General features: G+C 37.3%; 1 protein-coding gene across 4 annotated transcripts in view; it reads left to right on the top strand.

Moving 5' to 3' along the window:
- SMG1 (SMG1 nonsense mediated mRNA decay associated PI3K related kinase) overlaps positions 1–20,535 on the top strand; it is a 70,051-nt gene extending 49,516 nt beyond the window's left edge. For 3 of the 4 annotated variants that reach the window (XM_075165100.1, XM_075165097.1, XM_075165101.1), the window contains 24 exons: positions 952–1,198; positions 1,801–2,030; positions 2,592–2,840; positions 3,253–3,391; positions 3,479–3,588; positions 4,215–4,433; positions 4,865–5,055; positions 5,676–5,848; positions 6,233–6,512; positions 7,246–7,518; positions 7,652–7,886; positions 9,423–9,649; positions 10,884–11,034; positions 11,127–11,316; positions 11,552–12,021; positions 13,050–13,187; positions 14,097–14,249; positions 14,600–14,779; positions 15,001–15,228; positions 15,681–15,892; positions 16,092–16,198; positions 16,941–17,120; positions 17,324–17,430; positions 18,121–20,535. In XM_075165100.1, the coding sequence (XP_075021201.1) occupies positions 952–1,198; positions 1,801–2,030; positions 2,592–2,840; positions 3,253–3,391; positions 3,479–3,588; positions 4,215–4,433; positions 4,865–5,055; positions 5,676–5,848; positions 6,233–6,512; positions 7,246–7,518; positions 7,652–7,886; positions 9,423–9,649; positions 10,884–11,034; positions 11,127–11,316; positions 11,552–12,021; positions 13,050–13,187; positions 14,097–14,249; positions 14,600–14,779; positions 15,001–15,228; positions 15,681–15,892; positions 16,092–16,198; positions 16,941–17,120; positions 17,324–17,430; positions 18,121–18,198 (4,767 nt within the window). In that variant the 3' untranslated portion in view covers positions 18,199–20,535. Of the gene's footprint in view, positions 1–951; positions 1,199–1,800; positions 2,031–2,591; positions 2,841–3,252; positions 3,392–3,478; positions 3,589–4,214; positions 4,434–4,864; positions 5,056–5,675; positions 5,849–6,232; positions 6,513–7,245; positions 7,519–7,651; positions 7,887–9,422; positions 9,650–10,883; positions 11,035–11,126; positions 11,317–11,551; positions 12,022–13,049; positions 13,188–14,096; positions 14,250–14,599; positions 14,780–15,000; positions 15,229–15,680; positions 15,893–16,091; positions 16,199–16,940; positions 17,121–17,323; positions 17,431–18,033 lie in introns of all 4 variants that reach the window. The other variant, XM_075165099.1, reaches the window with a different exon arrangement.
- The last annotated feature ends 3,468 nt before the right edge of the window (positions 20,536–24,003 follow it).

The following is a 24,003-nucleotide window of genomic DNA, read 5'->3' as shown; positions in this document are numbered from 1 at the left end:
TTAGTATTCTCTTGCTATTCTCTTGCCATATCAGAATTGCAGCCTGAGACTTTGTCTTCTCAGCAATCGCCACAGGCATGCTAGACACTAAAGCAAAGTAATCATTGCCTCTGTAACAAGTCTTACTGACTGTCTGCATTATTGCATTTCTACTCAATGAAATTTTTTTTTTTTTTTTAAATCTTGCATCTTCTGCTGTCTGAGATCCTGTCAGTTTTGGGGGCAGAGGACTTCAATTTTTTTAAATACTGTCTTTCTGAAACTCTATGCTATTTGACTTTAGTGGATTTAAATTTGAACAAGTTGGTAGTCTGGTTATCTAAGTAGTCCTCAGTCTGTGCAGCAACCATCAACTGATCAACCCTTCCCAAATATACTCTGTTTTTCAATTATGTGATCTTGTCTTATTAGGTTTTTTATGGGTCTGAGGAGAAATAAAATATGTATTCACTTGGATATCCAGAGCCAACCTGGTGGTTTTTAAAAATCTTGATAGACAGAACCTAGGTTTTACACACAAATAGACTTTTTTTTTTGTAGTTCCCCTTGTTCTTTGCAGAATAAGCAAGCATGCAGATAAATAAACAGGAGGCTGCTGAACGGTTCTCAATATTTATATATTTATAATGCTCAAATATTTATAAATGCAGGACCAAACCTCCAGAGGAGTTTGATATGTTGTGACTTTGGTGCCTATCACGAGGCAGGGTATATTTGCTACATAAAGGATGTTTTTTAGATTTTGTCATCTTCATCCTAAGCTATAAATGGATTAGTAGGGTGGCAAGGATGAAAGATAGTTTAAAAAAAATCTCCGTGCTTTCTGGAAGGTGACTACTATTAACTCTGTTTTGGTGTTGTGTGTTATGGTTTTTTTGGTTGTTTTTTTTTTTTTTAATGCTAGCTTTTAAGGTGAACCTCAACCTAAAACAAAAAATTTCTTTGGAATAGGTTATGCTAAGTTTGCAGCAAAGAGCACAGAAACGGGCTAGTTACCTTTTACGGCTTGAAGAAATCAGTCCTTGGTTGGCTGCCATGATGAACACTGAAATAGCACTTCCTGGAGAAGTATCTACCAGAGATACAGTCACAATTCATAGTGTGGGCAGCACCATCACAATTCTGCCTACCAAAACCAAACCTAAAAAGCTGCTTTTCCTGGGTTCAGATGGGAAGAACTATCCCTACCTGTTCAAAGGTAAGAAATTGAAATTCTCATACAAGTTACTGTCTCTTGTTATAAATCAGACTATATTAAAGTTGGGAAGATGCACGGTTGCAACTTTTGCTTTCTCTACCTGCATGATACGGAGAAAGAGTTGTTTGGACCATCTGCTCCTCCCCACCTCACCATACATTGTCGAGGATTTTTGCTTTGTGAAGCTGTAAGTCAGAGGTGTTTCAGATCCCTTCTTTATAAGGGTTGCATCAGAAACAGTGTTCTGCTTGCATACTGATAGGATTAGCTGGATGCACTTTTCCAAAAGCTTAAGGTAGTACCCAGAAGAGAACTTTTGAGACTTCATGCCTTCCCTGAAAGGGAAAGACCTATTTGTTATGTTGGTAACTGTTGTGTGTACTGCTCACAGAGAGCGCTGTCATAAACTGGGGATTCTAGTAGGTAAATGCTATGTAAACCTTTAGGTCTAGGCTGAACAACTCATCCTTAATCTGCATAATTTATAAAGCTATTCATAGTCTGAAATGAAGTAGGATTTCACAAAGTGCTAAGTTTTGGGCTTTAAGAGAATAATTTTTTTTATCTAGAAACTAAATTTTAAAAAAACAAATTTATTGCAGGTTTGGAAGACTTGCATCTAGATGAAAGAATTATGCAATTCTTATCGATTGTGAACACAATGTTTGCTACCATTAACCGTCAAGAGACACCGAGGTTCCATGCGAGGCACTACTCTGTGACACCTCTGGGAACACGATCAGGCTTGATCCAGTGGGTGGATGGAGCTACACCTTTGTTTGGTCTTTACAAGCGGTGGCAACAGCGAGAAGCTGCTTTACAAGCACAAAAGGTAACAATTATGTTTTATGCCGGCTGGGACAATTCAGAAGGGAAACATTTATTCTGATTTGCTTTCCAATTCCAAATAATGTAGTCTTAAAAGGATTCTGTTTTGTTCATAATCATGCAGAATAGTTCTGTGTATTCATATCTCTTGGTATTTCACCAGACGTCAATGAAATTGCATATATGTATTTATATATATTACAGTATGTAACATAAATATACTGTGCTGGCATGATAATTCAAGGAGAACTGGTTTTGAACAAATAGAGTTAACCTTGGTTAAAATTATTTTAGTTCCACATCTCATTCTCTCATTCTTATTTCGTTTTAAATACAGGGTTTTTTTAAATTGACCTTGATAAGAGTAGAGTTAGGCTAAAGCGATGTATTTTCAGTTTCTTTAGGTTTTCTTAACCATTGAATTTTGAAATAATTCTCTGAGCTGTAAAAGTCATCCTCAGTAGAGGAGTTGGTTTCATATTATTCTCACCAAAACTGGATTTGGGATATTCTTCTGTGGTAATGAAAGTTGCAATATGTAAACTAGCATTTTTACCTCTTCTAGGCTCAGGATTCTTACCAGACTCCTCAGAATCCTGGAATAGTGCCTAGACCCAGTGAACTTTACTACAGTAAAATTGGACCCGCATTAAAGGCAGTCGGGCTTAGTCTTGATGTGTCACGTCGTGATTGGCCCTTGAACGTCATGAGGGCTGTTCTAGAAGAACTGATGGAAGCAACGCCCCCAAATCTCCTAGCTAAGGAGCTCTGGTCATCATGTACTACACCGGATGAATGGTGGAGAGTTACACAGGTGAGTTATAACAAATATATTTTCCCTTTGAAAGGTTGTGTTTTTAATGGGATGAGGGGCAACAAATGCCTGGGATGTGTTCAAGCAATGATACTCCTGAGTTAGGCGAGCTAGGACTGCTAAAGTTTCACATAACAGGAAATGTTAGCATTTGGCAGGAAATGATGCAGTTGTACCATCTGGAATAAAAAATTGGGTATACACCTGATAACTCTAAATTATTAAACTAGAATTATCAGCCTAAGACATGAAAACTCTTGTAACATATCATCAGACAACAAATAGAGTACAGCTTGGAATAAGTTGATTTTGATTTATCTTACACTTAAAATAATGTTTTAAGATGGTAGTCGGTCCAATGTGTTGGCAGAGGATTCCCACAAATAATTTTTTCCTGAAACTCTCTTTAAAGTCGTATGCAAGATCCACTGCAGTTATGTCCATGGTTGGCTACATCATTGGTCTTGGAGACAGACATCTGGATAATGTTCTTATAGATATGACTACAGGAGAAGTTGTCCACATAGATTATAATGTTTGCTTTGAAAAAGGTAATTTAAAAAATGCTATATGTTATTCACATAAAAGGTTTTCCTTCTTGGTAATTAAAAGAAACAACTTACATTTTTATCTTAAAGGGAAAAGCCTTAGGGTACCAGAGAAGGTTCCGTTCCGGATGACGCACAATATTGAAACAGCACTTGGAGTGACAGGAGTAGAAGGGGTTTTCAGGCTTTCTTGTGAACAGGTAAGTTAGGAAACTTGCAAAAAACTGAGGCCTATCACTTGCCAAATACTATCTTAGAGCTTTTCTATTAAACATTCTGCTGTTGATTTATAAAGCCTTCATCTTTTCTGCTGTGATTTTAATTGGGCTTATTTAGATACATCCTATAGTAGGTATTTAAGAAATATGAGAATATCAGATAAATACATATGGAAGTAGTGGTACAACTACAATTTGGGGGGGGAGAGGGCCTTGTAGCTCTAGATGTAAAATGTTATGTTTTTCCTGAAGCTTTTTTTGTGAAGTTTTGCTTACCGTCTTTCTTCAGGACTCGTCCTTTGTAAACATGACAGATACCTTTTTAAAAAGAAAAATGCTCTGAGCAAAGGAGAGTTTTCTTCCTCAAGTGTCTGTTGCTAAAGTATAGAGTTTGTGTGAAGGCTAGAACGCAATCTTTAATTTTAGTGATGTTACTGCAGGCTAGCTGCATTTGTACATATTGTGGTGTTCTTCCTGTATTTGTAGTGGTTAGGGATAAGTTACGGATTTCTGTACCTACTGAAATACAGTATTTTGCATTTAAAATTCCACACTGTTCTACAAGGATAATGCAAGATCAGAATGAGTCTGTTTAAAATATGATGCAGGTCCTTCATATTATGCGGCGTGGGAGAGAGACTTTGCTTACATTGCTTGAAGCTTTTGTTTATGATCCTCTGGTGGACTGGACAGCAGGAGGCGAAGCAGGATTTGCCGGAGCTGTCTATGGTGGTGGCGGCCAGCAGGCTGAAAACAAACAAAGCAAAAGAGAAATGGAAAGAGATATTACACGTAGTCTCTTTTCTTCAAGAGTGGCTGAGATAAAGGTGAGCTTACTACAATAATTTTCTATTTTATAACCGAAGTAGGCCCTAAGCTTTCATTTCATTTATTTGCATTTTGGGGGTGGTGGAAGAGGTGGTCATTTATTAGAAACAGCTCACAAAATTTTTTGAGCTAAATTGAATTTGTATTGAGGGAAGTGCTTATATGGAACTTGCAAGTATTTAGTTTTCATTTTGTGTGTGCTTAATTCTAAAACATGTTTTAATGTTTTGCCTGAATCTGGGCTAGAGGAATAAAAATAGAGCTTTAGAGAGCAGTCTAAATAAAGAATGTCCATAAGCTTTAGCATTTGTAGCACTGGAGGTAGTCCTAGATGAACAACATCATTGAAGAGTTAAGTGCTGCCATGTATTACTTTCTCTTACCTGTTTGAATTAAGTCCAGTTCTATAATGTCTGTGTCTTGATTATAGGTTAACTGGTTTAAGAACAGAGATGAAATGCTTGCTGTGCTGCCAAAATTGGACAGTAGTTTAGAAGAGTATCTGAACCTGCAAGAGCAGTTGACAGATGTAGAAAAGTTGCAAGGAAAACTACTGGAGGAGATAGAATTTCTGGAAGGTGCAGAAGGAGTGGATCATCCCTCCCACACGCTTCAGCACAGGTACAGAGGAGCCAGGAATTCTGTCAGGAATCTCACAGTTCAGTACAGTTTAATAATGTACTTATGAGTTAAATGTTAGAAATGTATATATGAGAGAGATTAATAGCTGGGTAAAAGCTATTCTTACAGTAAGCAAGGCACTCCTTGTACAGAAGAACTATTGAAACCATTTTCCTACTGAATCTTATTTATGTCCTGTGCCTCATACTCCATCAATATAACCTATGCTGGTCCGTGTTCCACACTTGACCCTCAAGGCAAGAGACAGAATGTGCTGAATGTGGTGTCCCATCAAATTGATCCACATAATGCAGCTATTGATAAATAGCACAAAAATCTTTTCATCTAAGTTTCTAATTCTTTAACTTATTTTTCAAGTTTATTTGAAATTGGTCAAGGATTTCAGAATTGCATGAATATGCACATGCATTCATTATTTTGTAGGAAAACAGAATTAATTATTAGCACAACATTGTTAAAGTTTTATGTAATTGGTGAGAAAATGTTCATTTTCTGGTCAACAAGGTAGTTGTATTGTTCAATATGGTTTTGTATTCAATACAGTTAAGTATTTTTTTTTCTTGTAATACTTACTTGATTCTGTGGCTTAAATAATTCAGGTATTCTGAGCACACACAGTTGCAGTCTCAACAAAGAGCTGTCCAGGAAGCAATCCAGGTGAAGCTGAATGAATTTGAGCAGTGGATAACACATTACCAAACTGCTTTCAGTAATTTAGAGGCAACGCAACTTGCAAGTCTTCTTCAGGAAATTAGCACACAAATGGACCTAGGTATAAAATAGTATTTGTGGGGTTTTTTTAATGGTTTGAAAATAACTAGAGTTTAATATCAGGAGGCATTCTGAGTATCCTCTAACTTAAAGGCAAGGACCTGTATAAAATAAATAAAAAGAAAGGGGGTTCTTCAAAGGGGGATTTAGAGCACTTCAAGGTTTCTGTGCCAAGCTGTCTGAAGGAACTTGCCTGTCTTACCCTAGCTGGGCATGAGATTACTCTCTTACCTCGTGCTCAAAATTCTCAATATGAATTCTCTACGCCTCCTTTATCACAAGTAAAAGAATATTTTTGAAAAGATGTTAATGCTCAGTATTTGTATGCTATAAAATACGTGTGCTTTAGAGGTGCGTCTTAATTTTTAACCATCTTTCTTAAAAGGTCCTCCAAGTTACGTACCAGCAACAGCGTTTCTGCAAAATGCAGGCCAGGCACATCTAATCAGTCAGTGTGAACAACTGGAAGGAGAAGTTGGTGCTCTTCTCCAGCAGAGAAGATCCGTATTACGTGGTTGTCTTGAACAACTGCACAACTATGCAACCGTAGCTCTTCAGTATCCAAAAGCTGTGTTTCAGAAGCACCGAATAGAGCAGTGGAAAACCTGGATGGAAGAACTCATCTGTAATATGACAATAGAACGTTGTCAGGATATCTTTAGGAAGTAAGTTGACAGAATAATGGATTGTTTGAAGAACTTAATTTTCAAGCTACTTGGGGATTTTAATTTTCTAATTAAAATGATTACTTTTGCGAGGACTGATCTAATTGTAAAGCAAGAGAAGATTAAGTTGTAGTTCCAGAAATTTGGAGAAAAAGATGAAAAACTGCTTTAAAAATACTGTTCCAGAGTTTAATCTGTGTACTGCAAAAAGAAAACCAAGTAACGTTGCCCTGTAATGAACAAATGAAGAACCATGTTTGTGGCTTTAGGGTAGTGATATTTAGGTGTTTTAGAAACTTCTATTTAAAAATCACTTAAGTCAACTAAAGATTTTTTTTTTTATTAAAACAGATTTTCAAGCAGGTTTTTTTTTTTTCTTCTAAAGTCAGTCCATTGCAGCATTATTACTGCTTGGCTTACAAGATCTAGATTATATTCAAGCATTTACACTGAAACCTGTTTCCTTCCTGTTTCTTATCATTTATTCATTCTTTGCCTCAAGGACTACTGTTTGTCTTCTGTCCTTGCAAATAGGTATGAAATACGGTGCATTCTAGGACTTTTGGAAAGTGTCATTAGGGTAGCCATCAACTGCTGTGGCATTTAGAGTTGATGTGGAGTAGGTGATGTGGGAACTGTTCAAATGCGGAGTATTTTTCGTACCCACAGAGCAGAATGCAATTTGCTAGAGCTTGAGAAGGGAGAATTTTGTCATTGTACTTTTGCTTTACAGGTATGAAATGCAATATGCTCCTCAGCCACCTCCAAGTATGTGTCAGTTCATAACTGCTACAGAAATGACTCTACAGCGCTATGCAGCAGATATAAATAACAGACTTATCAGGCAGGTGGAGCGTTTGAAACAGGAGGCAGTTACTGTACCTGTTTGTGAAGAGCAGCTGAAAGAAATTGAACGTTGCATAAAAGTTTTCCTTCATGAAAATGGAGAGGAGGGCTCACTGAGCTTAGCAAGCGTTATCATCTCTGCTCTGTGTACGCTAACGAGGTGAGTTCTCTTGTGAAATTTTTTTGTATGCGTTCATATTTGAGACCACATAAAAGGAATATTCAAGTGACATAATTATGTAGAGAATGCAATAGCAGGCAGGTTGTCTAATTAAGTGTCATAATTCATCTAGGCGAAATCTGATGATGGAAGGTGCAGCATCTAGTGCTGGAGAGCAACTGGTTGATTTGACGTCAAGAGATGGAGCCTGGTTCTTGGAGGAGCTTTGCAGCATGAGTGGGAATGTTACGTGCCTTGTGCAGTTGCTGAAGCAGTGTCATCTTGTACCCCAGGACTTAGATATTCCTAACCCAATTGAAGCATCAGAAGCTGTTCACTTAGCGAATGGAGTATATATCTCACTTCAGGTGATACTTACTTCTGTGTTACTTTTTCTTTCCTCATCCCCAACCTTCTAAGGCTTCAGCTAAGCCATTCTTAACAGCTTCTTCCTTAAACAACTGAATGTTTGTTTATGATGCTGCTGAGGTTTTTTTTGTCAGACCTTAGTACCTCTTGATTGCTGTATTTGGCTGAGCTGAACAGGCATTTGCTACTGCCATTTACATTTTTATTGGTTGAAAGAAACCATTTTGATCTATACATGACAAATTGTAAAAACTGCTGTCAAGTAAGTAACCATGAGAAAGAAGTTAGGATCAGATTTACAGACCCACCAGCTTCATGTCTTGTTTTCATTCTTTTATTCTGTTGCTGGCAGTCCAGAAGAACTTCCAAACCATTTAATCTGTGCTCTTTCTGTTTTCTGCCCTTGCTAAGCCTTACTTATTTTCACCTGAAACAAGTAGTTTGAAACAAATTCCGAAAACCTGTTTTACAGGCCCCTATCTCCAAGATTGGGAAAGAGAAAAATGCATTTATAATTTCGTGTTTTAGAAATGTTTCCACTTTAATAAAACAAACAAAAAAACATTAGTGGCAGCTTGAGTAAAATGTCTGCTGAAGATTTAGGTGTTTTATAAACTGTGGCTGGTGTAAATAGCTTTTTGAGGCTTTTGGTTCCACTGTATTGTATTTGAAAAATATTTTCCTACCAACTTGAGTAAGCGCATTGAGATTTTCATCACTTTGTTTCTTCGCTCTTCAAAGTATTAGCATTTCAGAAATTTTTCAGAAACATGCATGCAATTTCATTGCATTGCAGCGGAGATCTTTCACCCACACATTGTTGTCCTCCCTGTGGGCTCTTGGGTAAGATGTGTAGCTCACTGAGCAGCCAAGATAACTAATCTTTTTGGTGTGTCTTGTCTCATTTTGGAGACAGAGCGCATTGGTTGGTTCTTTCTGTAGCTGCCTTTAGTCCTCTGATGCATTCTGCTTGGAGAAAATTGCTTTATGCCACTTAGGGTACTGTTTTTTCTTACCTGCATCAATTTCTGTGGCATGGCATCAATTTCTGTGGCATGAGTAGGACTAGCAAAATAATGACGATCTGGCAAGTTTTTGATTCTTTTTCCCTTGCCAAATCCAATCAGTTTAGCAAATCATAAGTTCAGTAAATAATTTAACTCACTGATTTATAGTTACGTAATGGAAAAGAAAAGCTACATAATTGGATGAAATTGAGTTGCAAAGTGTGATCTCTGTACCACTAATCCTCTGCTGAGGATTGCTGTAAGGTATTGCTGCTGATGCTATTGACGTAGTTGTTGCTACATTGTGCAAATGTCAAACCTTTGGGTTTGTACAGGGTTTAATGTATTCCTGATTTCTTTAAATTAAAAAAAAAAGAGTAGATTTTGACCCTTGGCCGACCACCATCATGTTATGTTTTTAGATAATGTCTACCCCAGGTGGTGTAATACTAAAATGAGAAAGATGTTGCATATGATACTTTTTGAGAGGGGAAAATTTCTTATGTTTTCATACTTACTTCCCAACAGGAGTTGAACTCAAACTTCCGACAGATCATTTTTCCTGAAGCGCTTAGGTGCTTAATGAAAGGAGAATATACTTTAGAAAGTATGCTCCATGAGTTAGATAATCTTATTGAACAAACAACTGATGGAGTCCCTTTGCAAACATTGGTTGAATCTCTTCAAGCCTATTTACGAAATGCCGCTATGGGACTAGAGGAAGAAACACATACTCATTACATTGATGTTGCAAGGTAAATCACTTCTTTTTTTTTTTGGTTCAGGTATGAGATAATGAAGACTGCAGAACATTAGTTTATCTAAATTTTATTATTTGTTTGATGTACAGTCTTTTCTTGCCCAAGAATACCCTTAAGCAGAATGCAGTGTCTAAAGTGCGCACGTTTCCTCTCTGTGTGTTTGTGCGTTTATCCGCATGCATACATAGAAATACAGAGCCGCGGCAATTTACATTTACATCTGCTTAAAGCTGTCTTTCGGTAGTCAACTTTTTCCAAAATATGTGCTTGTGATTTTATGTTTGAAGTTAAGGGATGCTAAAAATAGCAACTGGTCCATTAGTTTGTGGGAGGAACCTGTGAAAGGGAGAGCTTGTAACCGTGGCACTCCTCCCATCAGGAGGTTTGATGAGCAGCTTTTGCATAATGACTCAGTGACTTGATTTAAAAAAACAAAACACAAACAAACAAAACCCCAGCCAAATAAAGACTTGTGCATCTTGTAATGTGGGACAGTACCTTTCTGGGGAAGTGCTTGGTAGACAGCTGAGCCAATTCAGAAGCTTCCTGCCAAGTAGAAGTGATCTTGCTGCTTCCCTTCAGCCAGTTCTGGTGGCTCCATCAGTGGTACAATGAAGGCTGCTATACCAGTTGAAAACAGTTTACTTTTTTTCTCTTAGGTTAATTTTCTTCCTGGTTTACCCATTGGCAAGCCTGCTCAGCCTGTTAGTTGAGGGTCAAAAGTGATATAAGGGAGGGAGAGGATAAGACCATCCTTTCAGGAGCGGCAAGCTGTTAAAACATCTCAGCCATAACCCGAGACCTCATCCTCCACTTTTTTCCACCTTTTTATTCCATGCTCCATTCAGTCAGTTATATATGTGTATGTTGTAAAACCAGTACTTGAAGGAAAGAAAGGTGCTATTTACATCGCTTACTATTCATAACTTTTTTACCATGATCATAGGAAGTACAGTGTGTGTCCTCTACCTGTATTTGAAGTTAGCTTTGTAGCTGGTCCTTTAATACACTCCGGTCTTTTATGGTATCCTTAGCTGTTCTTATGAGACCAGCATTAGGATTCATGTGGTAAGTGGGGCGGGGATGGGTAGGAAGAGCCTGCAAAAATGTCATCTTGTTCAGATGCAACTTGATTCCAATCTGCTGTAGCTGTGGGATCAATCAGTTTAAGAAATCCTGTTTTTTCTTGTAGACTAAGCAAAAACATGTAAATTTTCTTTTTTTTAAGAGTACTTCATGCTCAGTATGGTGAGCTGATTCAGCCAAGAAATGGTTCAGTTGATGAAACTCCCAAAATGTCAGCTGGTCAGATGCTTTTGGTAGCCTTTGATGGAATGTTTGCTCAAGTGGAAACTGCATTTGGTTTATTGATTGAAAAGGTACGGACTTGTTCTTTTCAGAGTACTCTTGGAGTCAGGAATATGAAAGTTTTATAAAAACAAAACTAATTTATATCCTTTACATTGGTCAGCTAAACAAGATGGAAATACCTGTTGCTTGGCGTAAGATTGACATAATTAGGGAAGCCCGCAGCACCCAAGTTAACTTCTTCGATGATGATAATAATCGGCAAGTTCTAGAGGAAATTTTCTTTCTGAAGAGACTGCAAACAATTAAAGAATTTTTCAGGCTCTGTGGTACCTTTTCTAAAACGTTGTCAGGTAAGTAAATGTTATCAAATATTCAGTATCGCTTTGTCCACTTCTCATCCTGTGTCCTTTTGAGAAGAATGTAAAATGGTCACTTTTACTGTAACTTACCTTTCATATATGGCAAGTATGCAGAAATTAAGAATTAATTCCTGTAGTCTTGCTCTGTTTATAAATCACATAATATTTTTCTAGATGCATCCAATGTTTTGTTTATAACAAAAATACTATTTCTTTCCTTTAAAAGGAATCAGTTCACTTGAAGACCAGAATGCAGTAAATGGACCTGTTCAAATTGTCAATGTGAAAGCCCTTTACAGAAACTCTTGTTTTAGTGAAGACCAAATGGCCAAACCAATCAAGGCTTTCACAGCTGACTTTGTGAGACAGCTTTTAATTGGCCTTCCAAATCAAGCTTTGGGACTGACTTTGTGCAGTTTCATCAGCGCTTTGGGTGTCGATATCATTGCTCAGGTAGAGGCTAAAGACTTTGGAGCAGAAAGCAAAGTTTCTGTGGATGACCTGTGCAAGAAAGCCGTGGAGCACAATATCCAAATTGGCAAGTTCTCGCAGCTGGTCATGAACAGGGCAACAGTATTAGCTAGCTCATACGATACAGCATGGAAGAAGCATGATCTAGTGCGCAGACTTGAAACCAGTATTTCATCTTGCAAGACCAGTCTTCAGAGAGTACAGTTGCATATTGCCATGTTCCAGGTAAGACGACAACGCATGTTATTTCTCTCCAAATTGTGTCTGTGGAAAGTGAGCTTTAGTTACTGTGTCTGAGCACAGGAACTTTATATTTTGTTGAATGAGCTTTAGAGTATTTTAACGGACTGGATAAAAATATTTTGGGTTTAAATTATTCTGTAAATGTGTAAGAAAAAAAGTGTTACAGCTAGCTTCTTTTGAAGACTAGCTGCTTTGTAAGATGCAAATGTGGCAATGTGTGAATTCTCTTTTCGAGTCAATACATGTAATTTTTTTTCAATAACCATTAAGTTGTTTATTAGAAAAGAAGTCATTCACTGGCTTTCTTACTAGCAATGTTGTCCCATTCTCCCCCTTTTTTCAAACAGGCTATGACTTTAAGGGAGGAGATTGCTTAAACCAGAGGGTATGCATTGCTGAATGTCATCTTGTACCTTTCCTTCAAAGTTTTAATGCATTAACTGTCTCCTTGCTCCACTGTTTGCCTCATGAAAAAATATAAATAGCAGCAGTATCAATCCTGAAAATGTTCTTCTGAGACTTTAGATAAATGCCATTATGTACCTTGAACTGTATGCTGGTATCCAGTTGTATTGTAGTATCATATTTATCTTCATTTTGTAGTGAGTTGTAGGTTAAGGGTAAAGGTTTTCTCCGTGTCAGTTAAACCATTCCATAGACTGGTAAGCAAAATTGTCTTGGTTTTAATGTATCACAAGTGAATTGTTTCTGAATATTGATGGGTTTTCTTTTAGATCAAGGAAATGTGTGTAAATCACTTCTATTAAGTTAATGACTGATTAATGGTATACTTATCCAAGCCAGCAAAACATAGTTTACAACTACTTACATAATTTAACACACTCTAATGATTTAGAACTTTTAAGCGTGCTGGTATCGTCTGACACTTAGCCCTTTTAAAATGCCCTTACTTATAAAGTGTACCAGGGTACTAGAATTGCTGTTTGTGAAGCAAAGTATTTTGTGCTGAGCAATGTAGATAATCAAGTGTTCCTATTATTTTCTTAAAGTGGCAGCATGAAGATCTCCTCATCAGTCGCCCGCAAGCTATTTCTGTTACTCCTCCACCTCGTTCTGCAATTTTAGCCAGCATGAAAAAGAAACTGCACACGCTCAGTCAGATTGAAGCTTCAATTGCAACAGTCCAGGTACTACTGTTTTTGGGAGGTTTGTTCAGCAGCATATTGGAATGTGACTCTAACACAAACTGCAAAATTATCTGCCACCTCCAGATTATGTTATCTCTCTTGCTATTTATACCACAAATTTAGTGGTATTTTCATTGATCTCTTTCAGTCTGTCTGATGTGTACTGTTACATTGTTTAATTTTGCTATCTCATACAAAATATTCTCTCAGGAATATCAGTAAATCTGTTTCATGAGCGAAAATACAAATACGTGAAAGTACCTTTCCTTCTGAAGGCTAATCATGCTCCTATTCTTTAAGTTTGTCTGACTTGACTGATCATCCTTACTATCATTTTACTAGCTACGTGTCAGAAGCTTCCTTTGTAGATCTGGGCAAATCAATTTTTCTGTGTGTTAAGGTTTCTGTGTGCTGTGGCTTGGCTCAGCTTTTTAGACTTTTGGATGTCAGTAATACAGAATGTTTAATTGTTTAAAATAAATACTGCTTAGCTTCTTGAATTTTAATTTCCTTTTTAGCTGTGAAGATACTGTTTGTAGTCATTTTTTGAAGATTATTTGTAAAGTAATTCTGTGATTTTATACAATTTTTAGTCTAGAAATGTGACTACTTCTAACTTTTGTTTTGTTTGTTTTTTTTTTTATGGTGAGTTAAAATATAGACAGGTGACTTTATTTCCATAGCAATCAAATCCAGTTGTGATGTTTGCTGAAAATAAACTTTTAAACAGCATAAGCTAACATTTGTCAATCATGAATACCACGTTCTTTTATATATATGGGTATAAGAATGTGTCTGCATGTGTTACATATGCGTAATTTTTTTTAGTTAGGCTTAAGATAATATATATCTTGTATAGTGTGGATTATCTATATCTAGGTGTTTTTTTTTTTTTCTTCCCCAATGCAGGAGAAACTAGCAGCACTTGAAGCAAGTATTGAGCAGCGTTTAAAATGGGCTGGAGGTGCTAATCCTGCACTGGCACCAGTCTTGCAAGATTTTGATGCCACTATTGCTGAAAGAAGAAATCTTGTACTGAAAGAAAGTCAAAGAGCAAGTCAGGTACTATACATAAGTATAGCACTATTGACTTGATAAGTGTGTTCGCTCTTTATTTCCTCCTTGAGGAGGAAAATTGAGATTTATGTAGAAGACATTTTTCCTCCTCAGCATCTAAAGAGCAAACATAGATAACCAAATACTTTTGGGAATCCCACTTTAAAAGCAATATGAATAATCTCTGAGAAAATTGCTGCAGGGTTGGATGACCCTGAGATGATACTGCTACTGCAACAGAGCAGTATTTACTGCGGTATTCAAAATTCTCCCTTCTAAGGACATGGAACAAACGCAGTTTGTATAATAGACAGTTTAATTGGGATAATTTTTCTCACTCTTGCTTTGATTTTCAGGTCACTTTTCTCTGCAGTAATATCATTCATTTTGAAAGTTTACGTACTAGAACAGCAGAAGCCTTAAATCTCGATGCTGCATTATTTGAACTTCTCAAACGCTGTCAACAAATGTGCTCATTTGCATCGCAGTTCAACAGTTCAGTCTCTGAACTGGAGCTTCGCCTGCTTCAGAGAGTGGTAAGTAAAGGTCAAAGCAAAATATGTAACATTACAGAATCGCTGTAATCGTGAGTTCTCAATTTTGTCTTTCATCCTAAATTGATGTTATGTATGCCTTCTAATGGGTTGTGGATTACAGAGTTTATTCCATCAGCTGCTAAACACTTGGCAGTAGCATCTACACAGTAATTGAATTTAATCTCTGGATACAGGTACAAAAATGTTTCTGTTATTTTTAGGGCACTGGTCTTGAACATCCTATTGGCAGCTCTGAATGGCTTCACTCAGCTCACAAGCAGTTGACCCAAGAAATATCTACACAGAGAACAGTACAAACAGAAAGAGAACAGCAAATAGAAACAGTTTGTGAAACAATTCAGAATCTGGTGGATAGTATTAAAACTGTGCTCACAGGTCATAACAGACAACTTGGAGATGTCAAACATCTACTGAAAGCTATGGCAAAGGTATGCCTAAAGCTGCATTAAATTTATTCCTCAAACCCATGTCAGTATAGTTTAAAAAAAAAACACTTGTAACTTTATGCTTTTTAAAGTATCTAGAAACAGTGAAATGTGTTCATGCATATGGAGTTCAAGACATAAAATTCATTTCATCTCTAAGAATTCATAAAGCTTTATTTCTAGACTTAGGCTAATCAGGCTTTGGTTGAATTAAACCTTTTCTCTCATTTGGCAGTTGAAACATTTTCTTTGTGTTTACAAATCCTCTTGGTTTTTAATCAGTAAAACATTTCATCTTTTTCAAATTTATTTTCTTGAAATGTAACTACTGAAAGTTACGGTTATTTGTAGTCAAATGACAAACTGAGGGGCTGAAAAGGCTAAGAAATGCTCAACTTTATTCTCCTAGCCAAAATATAGCAAGTAGTTAACCTTTTTGCACATCTTTGTTGCAGGATGAAGAAGCGGCTTTGGCAGATGGTGAAGATGTTCCCTATGAGAATAGTGTTAGGCAGTTCTTGGGCGAATATAAATCGTGGCAAGATAATATTCAGACAGTTTTGTTTACATTAGTTCAGGTTATGGGTCAAGTCCGCAGTCAGGAACATGCTGAAATGCTGCAGGAAATAACTCCCACCTTGAAAGAACTAAAAACACAGAGCCAAAGGTAAGAAAGTCACCTTCTCTCAGGTGAAGGCATTTTGCTTATCTGCTTGTACATAGCAGAAACACAGCATGGGGTACCTCCTTGGTGGTTGTCTTAGAATGCAGAAATCTTTTTGCAAAATTTGACTTAACTTTCTTTTTGAGTTTCCAATAAGTCAAGTAGTTGCATGAATATTTATCAAGTCCATTATATTTCCTAGTGTCTACAATAATCTAGTGGGTTTTGCATCACCCTTAGTCACGGATACATCAAATGAATGCTCAAGCCCAACGTCAGCTGCTACATATCAGCCAACCTTTGCTGCAGGTAATACTTGAAAAAATACAAACATTAAAACATCAGGAATTGATATTAGAGAGGGGATCATAACTATTATTAAATTTTGAAACAGAGGCAATCTCTAAAAGATTCTAAAAGCCTGTAAAATTCAAGTTATTCAGCATACAATACTGAATGACCGCTTGATCGTAGCCTTTGAATAGCCTTCGAGATCTGGATTCACTCCACAAAGCCCGGCATACATGGAACGCATTCTCACATATATCAACTGAACTGTAATTTCTGTAGAAATTAGTATTAAAATTCATGGTGACTTTGGAGTTAATCCTGAAACCTACAGATGTATTAACGTTTGCAAAATTTTCATCACTTTACAATTAAAAACATGAGTAAAGTTTCTCATGAGCATGGATTTCTTTCTATTTAAAGGGTTATTCTACTGTCGGTATTTGGACTAAGCTCAGGTTCCTGATTTCTATCAAGAGCAAGAATTCCATTTTATAACTGCCATACAAAATGATAGAATTAGAGGTTAAGAGAGCGCATAAAAATTTGCTTAATGTAAATAAATGTTTTGCAATGGAACAAAACCTTGTTTATGAAGTGAAAGAAACCAGAAAACGGAAAAAATTGCAGAGAGAAGAACTGGTGCGGAGTTTAAAATACAAGTTTAAAATAGCTGCGTTTGATACACATTTAATTGTGTTTTTTCTTGCATCTATAATATATTATTTTGAATACTTTAAGCGCTTTTAAACTTTCTTTACAGCTGTACGTAGCAATACAGGGCAGAAAACTCAGCCAGAGGTGATGTCGCAGAATGCACGAAAGCTAATTCAGAAAAACCTTGCCACGTCAGCAGATACTCCTCCAAGCACAGTCCCAGGAACTGGCAAAAGTGTTGCCTGTAGTCCCAAAAAGACAGCCAGGGACCCTAAAACGGGAAAAGGTAAATATAGGGCTTAAAAAACAAAACAAAACAAAAAACAAACAAACAAACAAAAACCAAAAAAAACCCAAAACAAACAAAAAAAACCCCACAAAAAATCAACCAAAAAACCCACCACTGACAACAGCAAAAAACCCCAAAACACCTCGGTGGGCTTCTGTGCAGGAATGTAAAATTGAATTAATTTTATTTTGTACCTTTAGCCGTGCAAGAAAGGAATTCATACGCAGTTAGCGTGTGGAAGCGAGTCAAAGCCAAGTTAGAGGGCCGAGATGTGGATCCCAACAGGAGAATGTCTGTTGCTGAACAGGTGAGTTGAAAATAGTAAAGTTCCAGTACCGGTCCTTGCTTTAAATATTTGGTAGTAAGCACGTGTGTATGTATGCTGAAGTATGCCTTAACGACTAAAATTCTATTGTGAATGGGGGTCCCTTTGAGATGTGTGATTTATATTCTAACACAAGTCAAGGTATGCTGCTGCCTTGTATTGCTGCATTCATTTTTTTTTTTATCAAATACTTTTGTTTTCTGTACCGTAGATTTATATAAACTCATGAATTGGATAAAATTGCCTTTTGTATATCAGTAAGCTAACATTTGTTAGACAGCTGTTGGTATCGAGGGAGAACATGAGATCTGTACAGCTGTCTAAAGGACAGAACTTGTCTGTGATTACTAGCATAACACAGCCGCGCTCCTGTCTCTGGGAAGCTGAGTCAGGGGACCCAGATGTCCACGTAAATTTGAGAATGTTGTAACTATTTTCAAGATGGGGGCTATGAATGAGATGATGCGTGATCTTTTTTTGCCCCTGCAGTAGAAATTCCTATTTCTTATGTGGACTACACAAAGTTATGTAAGATTAAGTTTACAGTTACTATACATCTATTTCACTGAAATTTTGTATTCGCAGGTGACATTCAACAGTAAATTTTAAGATCACTTAAACACTTTTAAAAATCTAGCTTATTTTTAATTACTTGTTTGACCTTTTTAATAGGTTGACTTTGTGATTAAGGAAGCAACTAATCTAGATAACTTGGCTCAGCTGTATGAAGGTTGGACTGCCTGGGTATGAGTAGGGAGAAAGCAGATCAGTCTGGTTCAGCGAGGTCAGACATCCACCAGAATCAACTCGGCCTCAGGCATCCATAGCCGCACCACAGCCGGTGGTGATGCATACTGGGGCTTAATCTGAGGAAACCTAGGAAATCTCGGTGCACTGGGAAGTGAATCCTGCAGGATAGCTGCACTCAGGGATACGCTAAACACAATGGTCTGCAACCCCCACGGTCAAGGGTGAAAGCTCACCGCTTGAACAACACGGTTTGTCTTTCTGCTACGGAAGAACTGCAAACGTGTCTGGGGGTTAGCTGCAGAAAGAAATCGGGATGCTACAAACAGCAGAGTGATTTGGAACTCAATTCCACCTGACCCTGTGAACAATTCAGGTAACACCGAACCCTGTTCAAAGAAAAACAGAAAAAATGGGGCCATGAAGAAATCACAGCAAGGGAAGATTTGATGCATTCAGATTCTTGTTACTCTTGTTGCGTGGCAACAGTGCTGGTTGAGTCGACCAGTTAGTACGGAAAAAGGCTACAAAATGTAAACTTCAGAAATGGACTGAAAGCAAAGAGCTGTACATCAGATATACGCTGCATTGGAAGAACTTCTGAGATAGAAGAAAAAGCCTTTGTTCTCTTCTCCCTTTCCTCTTTCCTTTCTCTCCTCCCTCCCAGCCTCTCCTTGCATACACTCCTCTTGGCTTATTCTTGTAGGTTAGGCGTACTTCCAATATACTTTTTATTTCAATCCTTCTACTTCACAGTTTAGTCAAATTAACAACTTAAATTTTGTTTGGTAAACAAATTTTCCAAAAGCACTGAAAATATAGAACATCAATGATTACTTATGAGTTGGATGGTCAAATGCAAAATGTAATTTTGGTTATTTAAAGTCATTTCTGTGATTCTATTATGTACAGTTTCTCAAAATTGTCACTGTGCATTTAAAAGTAATGAATCCTACAGGCATTTGATTTAATGTGCACTTCCCTCTGCTTGCAGTGTACACTTTTTTGTAATTCAAATTGTCCCTCCAATCTCATTCTACTGTGATTGCTGTAGTTTCTTTCGTACGACGTAGCTAATCCAATGTAATCTTTACCTTTTTAAAAACCAGGATAGAGTATCTAGTAGAGTTTTACATTGTTGATGACAGATAAACAATAAAGTGATGTTCTGGTGGAGGTAGAGTGATATGCTTTTTACTTCACTTTCCTAATACTTTTAGTTTACACTTGTAAATTATAGTGCTTCAGTTCACAGGGGTATACATATAAATGCAAGAAATGAAGGACTCTCCCAATTTTTGTTCAACTAGATCTGTAAAGATTTCTGCAAAGTAATTTTCCTTTGCCATATTACTTCTATAGATGGTTGTTCAATAATGCATTCATAGTGAATCTTCCACCAAGGTTTTTGGTTTTTTTTTAATCAATTCTGCACTCAAAGTGTGATTATGGTCAGAAAAGTCTCTCCAAAAATGGCATCATCTTGCTTAGATCTATGTCCTGCTTGTCTGCCAGTTGTCTAAAAGACTTCTTGCTTCCTTTTTAAAGTGGGACACCTTTAGGAAAAGGCAACTCCCTTTTCTTAGAGCAAATAAACCTAACACAATTCAGTTACAACTACAGAATCTTACAGGTGCTGATAGCTAAAGCAGAAATGCACACTGGCGTTCTCAACCCAGATAAATTTGCGTAGCTATGTATAAAAAGTTTCTCTTTTGTAAACTTGGTGAATTCATTATGCACAGTTGCTGAAAAACAAGATGTAGGAAGATCCTTTATGCCATTTCAGTCACTTTCCGGAGTAAAAACACACTTTAAATACAGCATTTTTTCAATCAAAATCTAAGTATTAAAGGATTTGAGCCAAGTCCATTACTGGCATAAAATTAATTTAATTGAATAGATTTGCAGCAGTTCATCTGAGTGGAAAGCTTGGCTAGTAATTTTCAGATAACATAAATCAACACCAGGCATAAGTAATAAACAAACTTGTATTATTTTCAGTATTCGCACTATGCTAACTCCTCTGCCTCCTCAGTAGGTCTTAGAATTCACTTTCTCCTCTGTTGCCAATTTTTTGTGGACATGCACTTTGAAGTGTAAGAATTTTCCACAGACACATGGCCTTTTTTGCATTCTGGTTGCCTGATTAACTCTAGGGAAGTCACAGGCTTTATATCTAACGATACCCGTGCAAATGCATTCCACTGCCATCGCTTCCTGAACCCTCCGCCACGCCATTGCAAGAAAGAAGGTGTTTGAATGTTGCAGTGAAGAACATTCATATGCAGAACAAGACACTTGACACTGTCGGTCCTTTTTATTTTTTCCAGTTAAAAATAACCTTACGAACAATCTGTTTGGAGTACCGTAGTAACAAGAGTGTATTATACATGCTGTTTTATTTCTTGGAAGCTGGGAGGAAGGGAGGGGTAATGCACTCACCTGTGGCTCATGTATTATACCTCTGCTATCCAGAAATGAAACACTTGTGTGGAGATGGGTTCTTACTGCATAATTTAATAAAGTTTTAAAAAAAAAAAAAGAATATGTATTCATAATTTCCTTGTATGCAGAACTACTTGTGGTTGTGAAAATTACGAGGGAGAATAAAATGCCAAATACAAACAAATACAAAACAAATCCAAAAATTAGAGCAGGATTCTATAGAGACTTAAATTTGTGTAACTGATGTTGAGGAGACAGCTCGCATGCTTAGGAGTTAGTGGGACTGTCGGCTTTTGTGTGCTGATGCATTTTCCTTGGTAAATGCTGACAATATGGCAAATGGGTACGGTCTTGGTTAAACCCAAAATGCAGATTCTCTGTGTGCATCTTGCATATTAAATAAGACTGCATTAGGTACATTATCTTTTAAAAGATAATGTGTTTCTTATAAAGACTTTTTTTATAAAGACATTTTCTTATAAAGACATTTTTTCAGTAAAACAAGACATTTCTGTTTTTTCTGTAGTAAGACCTAGAATAACGCAAATCTAGAATCAAATCTTTGTAAATACATAAATATTAGCTGAAGCTATAGAAGACAAACCATTCAGCTGATGGCAATTTTTTTGCATGGTGCTCACCTGCAGTAGATGTTAACCAAGGGATCATGCTATAAACTAATTTCTCAAAATCAAATTGAAAGCATGCTCATCAGTTTTAAGTTGTTACCCCCTCCCAATTATGGAGGCTACTGGTTGAGATGCTCTTAACCCTTTGAAAATCCAGTTACTAGTTTGCCTCTCTTCCCGCTCCCCTCCATAAAGCCAGGATGTGAGCACTGCTGTACCAAACGGGTTACTGGGATGTGTTAAACCAACTGGAGTCATTAGGGGTGTCTGAGATTATTTTGGTGGAATAATGGCAGTGTCAAGTTAATATAACTGAAATTGAAATTATATATTATATATATTATATACAGTTAACAAATTATTTTGGTACTTTGCAGGGACTTCATGGTCCGTTCTTCCTTTGCAACAATTAGTTTTGCCTTCAGTGATTAGTCTATTTAAATAGTAATATATTTTGTCTGCAATTTTTCAAATATTGGTAAAAGACTCAAATCTCCCATATAAATCAGACATAAATCAGGGGGAGGGAGCTAGTTTTCCAAGGAAAAATGAATGAGACATCTATAAAAGCATTGGCAACACTTGATGCTAGTGCGAGGTTACCTTGCGTAGGAAAGGAGGGTGTTTCACTGCACAAACTCGATTGCGGGAATTGCAGCAGCCATCCGCCCCAGCCCCGTGACACCACGTAGTGCTGTCCACACTCTGATAAACTAAACTGATCAAATAATATTTATCCTGTTAATTGCTTTGTGATACCTCAACAAAAAGCACGATCTAAAAATACAACTTCAGAAATACCGGAGGGGATTGGAGAGGTTAAAGCTCCATTTTTTTTAAATGTTGTAATCCTTAAAGTTAGTTTGCTTCAATTATTTATCAGTGTGTTCTGTACATTTGGCCATCCTGTTTTAGCACACTCAAGTACTTCAAAGATTTCTTTGCTTTTTTTTCCCTTTCTTTTTTTGCAAGCTTTTCCTGAAATTGGCAGACGCACCCCTTTATGCATTAAAGAATTGGGCTAGCAAAAAAGTTTAAGATGACACCTGCCATCCATCTTTTGCTTTCTTAACACAGTACCCAATTCTCACACGCATATTTTTTTTTTCTTTAGTGGAAAATAGTTATTCATGAGTATACTGTTGATGTTTTAATTAAAGAATTTCATTGAAAATATAGATACTACATAAAACTCCTGCAATTTTGCCATCCATCAGCCTAATTTTTTATTAATAGCGTAAGAAAAAAGTTTGAGATGCATTTATTATATTACGTATGATGAATGGGTGGAGGCTTAACGTGTAAAATCTGTGTCTCTATGTCTGTTCTAAGTGCACAGAGCAATTAAACTGCTCCTTTTAAAGGTGCTTTGAAGTTAGCTTGGGCATTTAATTTTCTCTGCATCTGCTAAGAAAGAATCTCAGCGTAGGAGGAATGCATCACATTGTAGCATGATCTGTGTCATACACTGAAGCATACAGAAAACTTTCTATAGCTCAGGTAATGCATAGGAGATGATTAATAGTTTTCCACACTCTGAGCTACTGCTATTACCATTCTCTGCCTTCTACATCAGGATTCTGATTTTAACAACCAAATTTACACACATACAGGTGTATATGTATACACGCACATCTTTTCTTCATTTTACATTGTGCTTCAAGAGGCCTGGCGGCTCAGGGAGGGGGGCGTGGGGCAGCGGGGCAGGGCCCCACGCTGCCCTCTTCTCTGCAGTGCGATGGCGCATCTCAAGGCTCGCTTCCCCCTCCGCCCCTCCGAGGGGGGGAAACACCTAACAGAGGGAACTGCTCCTCCGTGGGCCCTCTAGGATGGGGGAAAAGCTGTAACGGTAGACTGACTTTGGAGCTGGCATTTGAAAGACTAGCTGGAAGACAAGGAATTTGACAGTGGCTGGAGATGATGGAAATACCTGCTTTTTTCAGGTGCTTATGTTTTTGTGGTGAGAAGCACACAGATGGATGAAACCAGGAGCTGGCTGATTGTATCCGATAGCCGGAGAGGTGGCTTCCGCAGGATGCTGCAAGTACTCCTAGGAACAGCAACGCATTGTGCTTCTGCGTGTGTCCATACTTCCTCAAAAGACTAATCAGAATTATTGCTGGCATGACTTCCTTATGAAATTAGCTTTTGTTTGAGCTTTGCTGTGGTGCAATTATGGATTTTGAGGGTGGACTCCATAATTTTTAAGTGCAAAAGGGAACACAAAAATACTCTTAGCTTTTAGCAACATGTAAACGAACTTGAAAGTTGTTCAGTAAAGTATCTGTTCTTTACATACAATTTTGAATGAGTCTGAAAAGCACCCTGTAAAAGATCAAACAATTCAGTACAGACATGTTTTTGCTTTTACAGTATCATCCTCAGTCCGCTCTTTCCTCTCCATCAAGCTGGTGAGCTAGGTTGGAAAAGTATTGCAGTTTTGGTGCCAGAAATGATATTTTCTTTGCCCTCATTTTGGACTTGCATTACATCCTAGGGATTGTGATTAAGCTCGTTAACATGTGTGACAAACATTTAAGAAGTTGAGTCAGAAAAAATACTTATACCCTAGTGCTTTTCTCCCGTGTTTATTCCAATGCTGCTACAGCTTCTGAAAAAAATAAAGCAAGCAGTTGGACGGATGGCAATTATCATAGGTAGGTCAGGCAGTGTTCAGAGCTGGGCAACCTTCCTGTGAAGCTAGGAGTTGTTTCATCGGTTTCCTGTGTGG

The sequence above is a fragment of the Calonectris borealis genome, chromosome 16 (assembly GCF_964195595.1).
Source record: "Calonectris borealis chromosome 16, bCalBor7.hap1.2, whole genome shotgun sequence".
Taxonomy (NCBI): Eukaryota; Metazoa; Chordata; class Aves; order Procellariiformes; family Procellariidae; genus Calonectris; species Calonectris borealis.
This window is presented reverse-complemented; position numbering and strand designations above follow the sequence as displayed.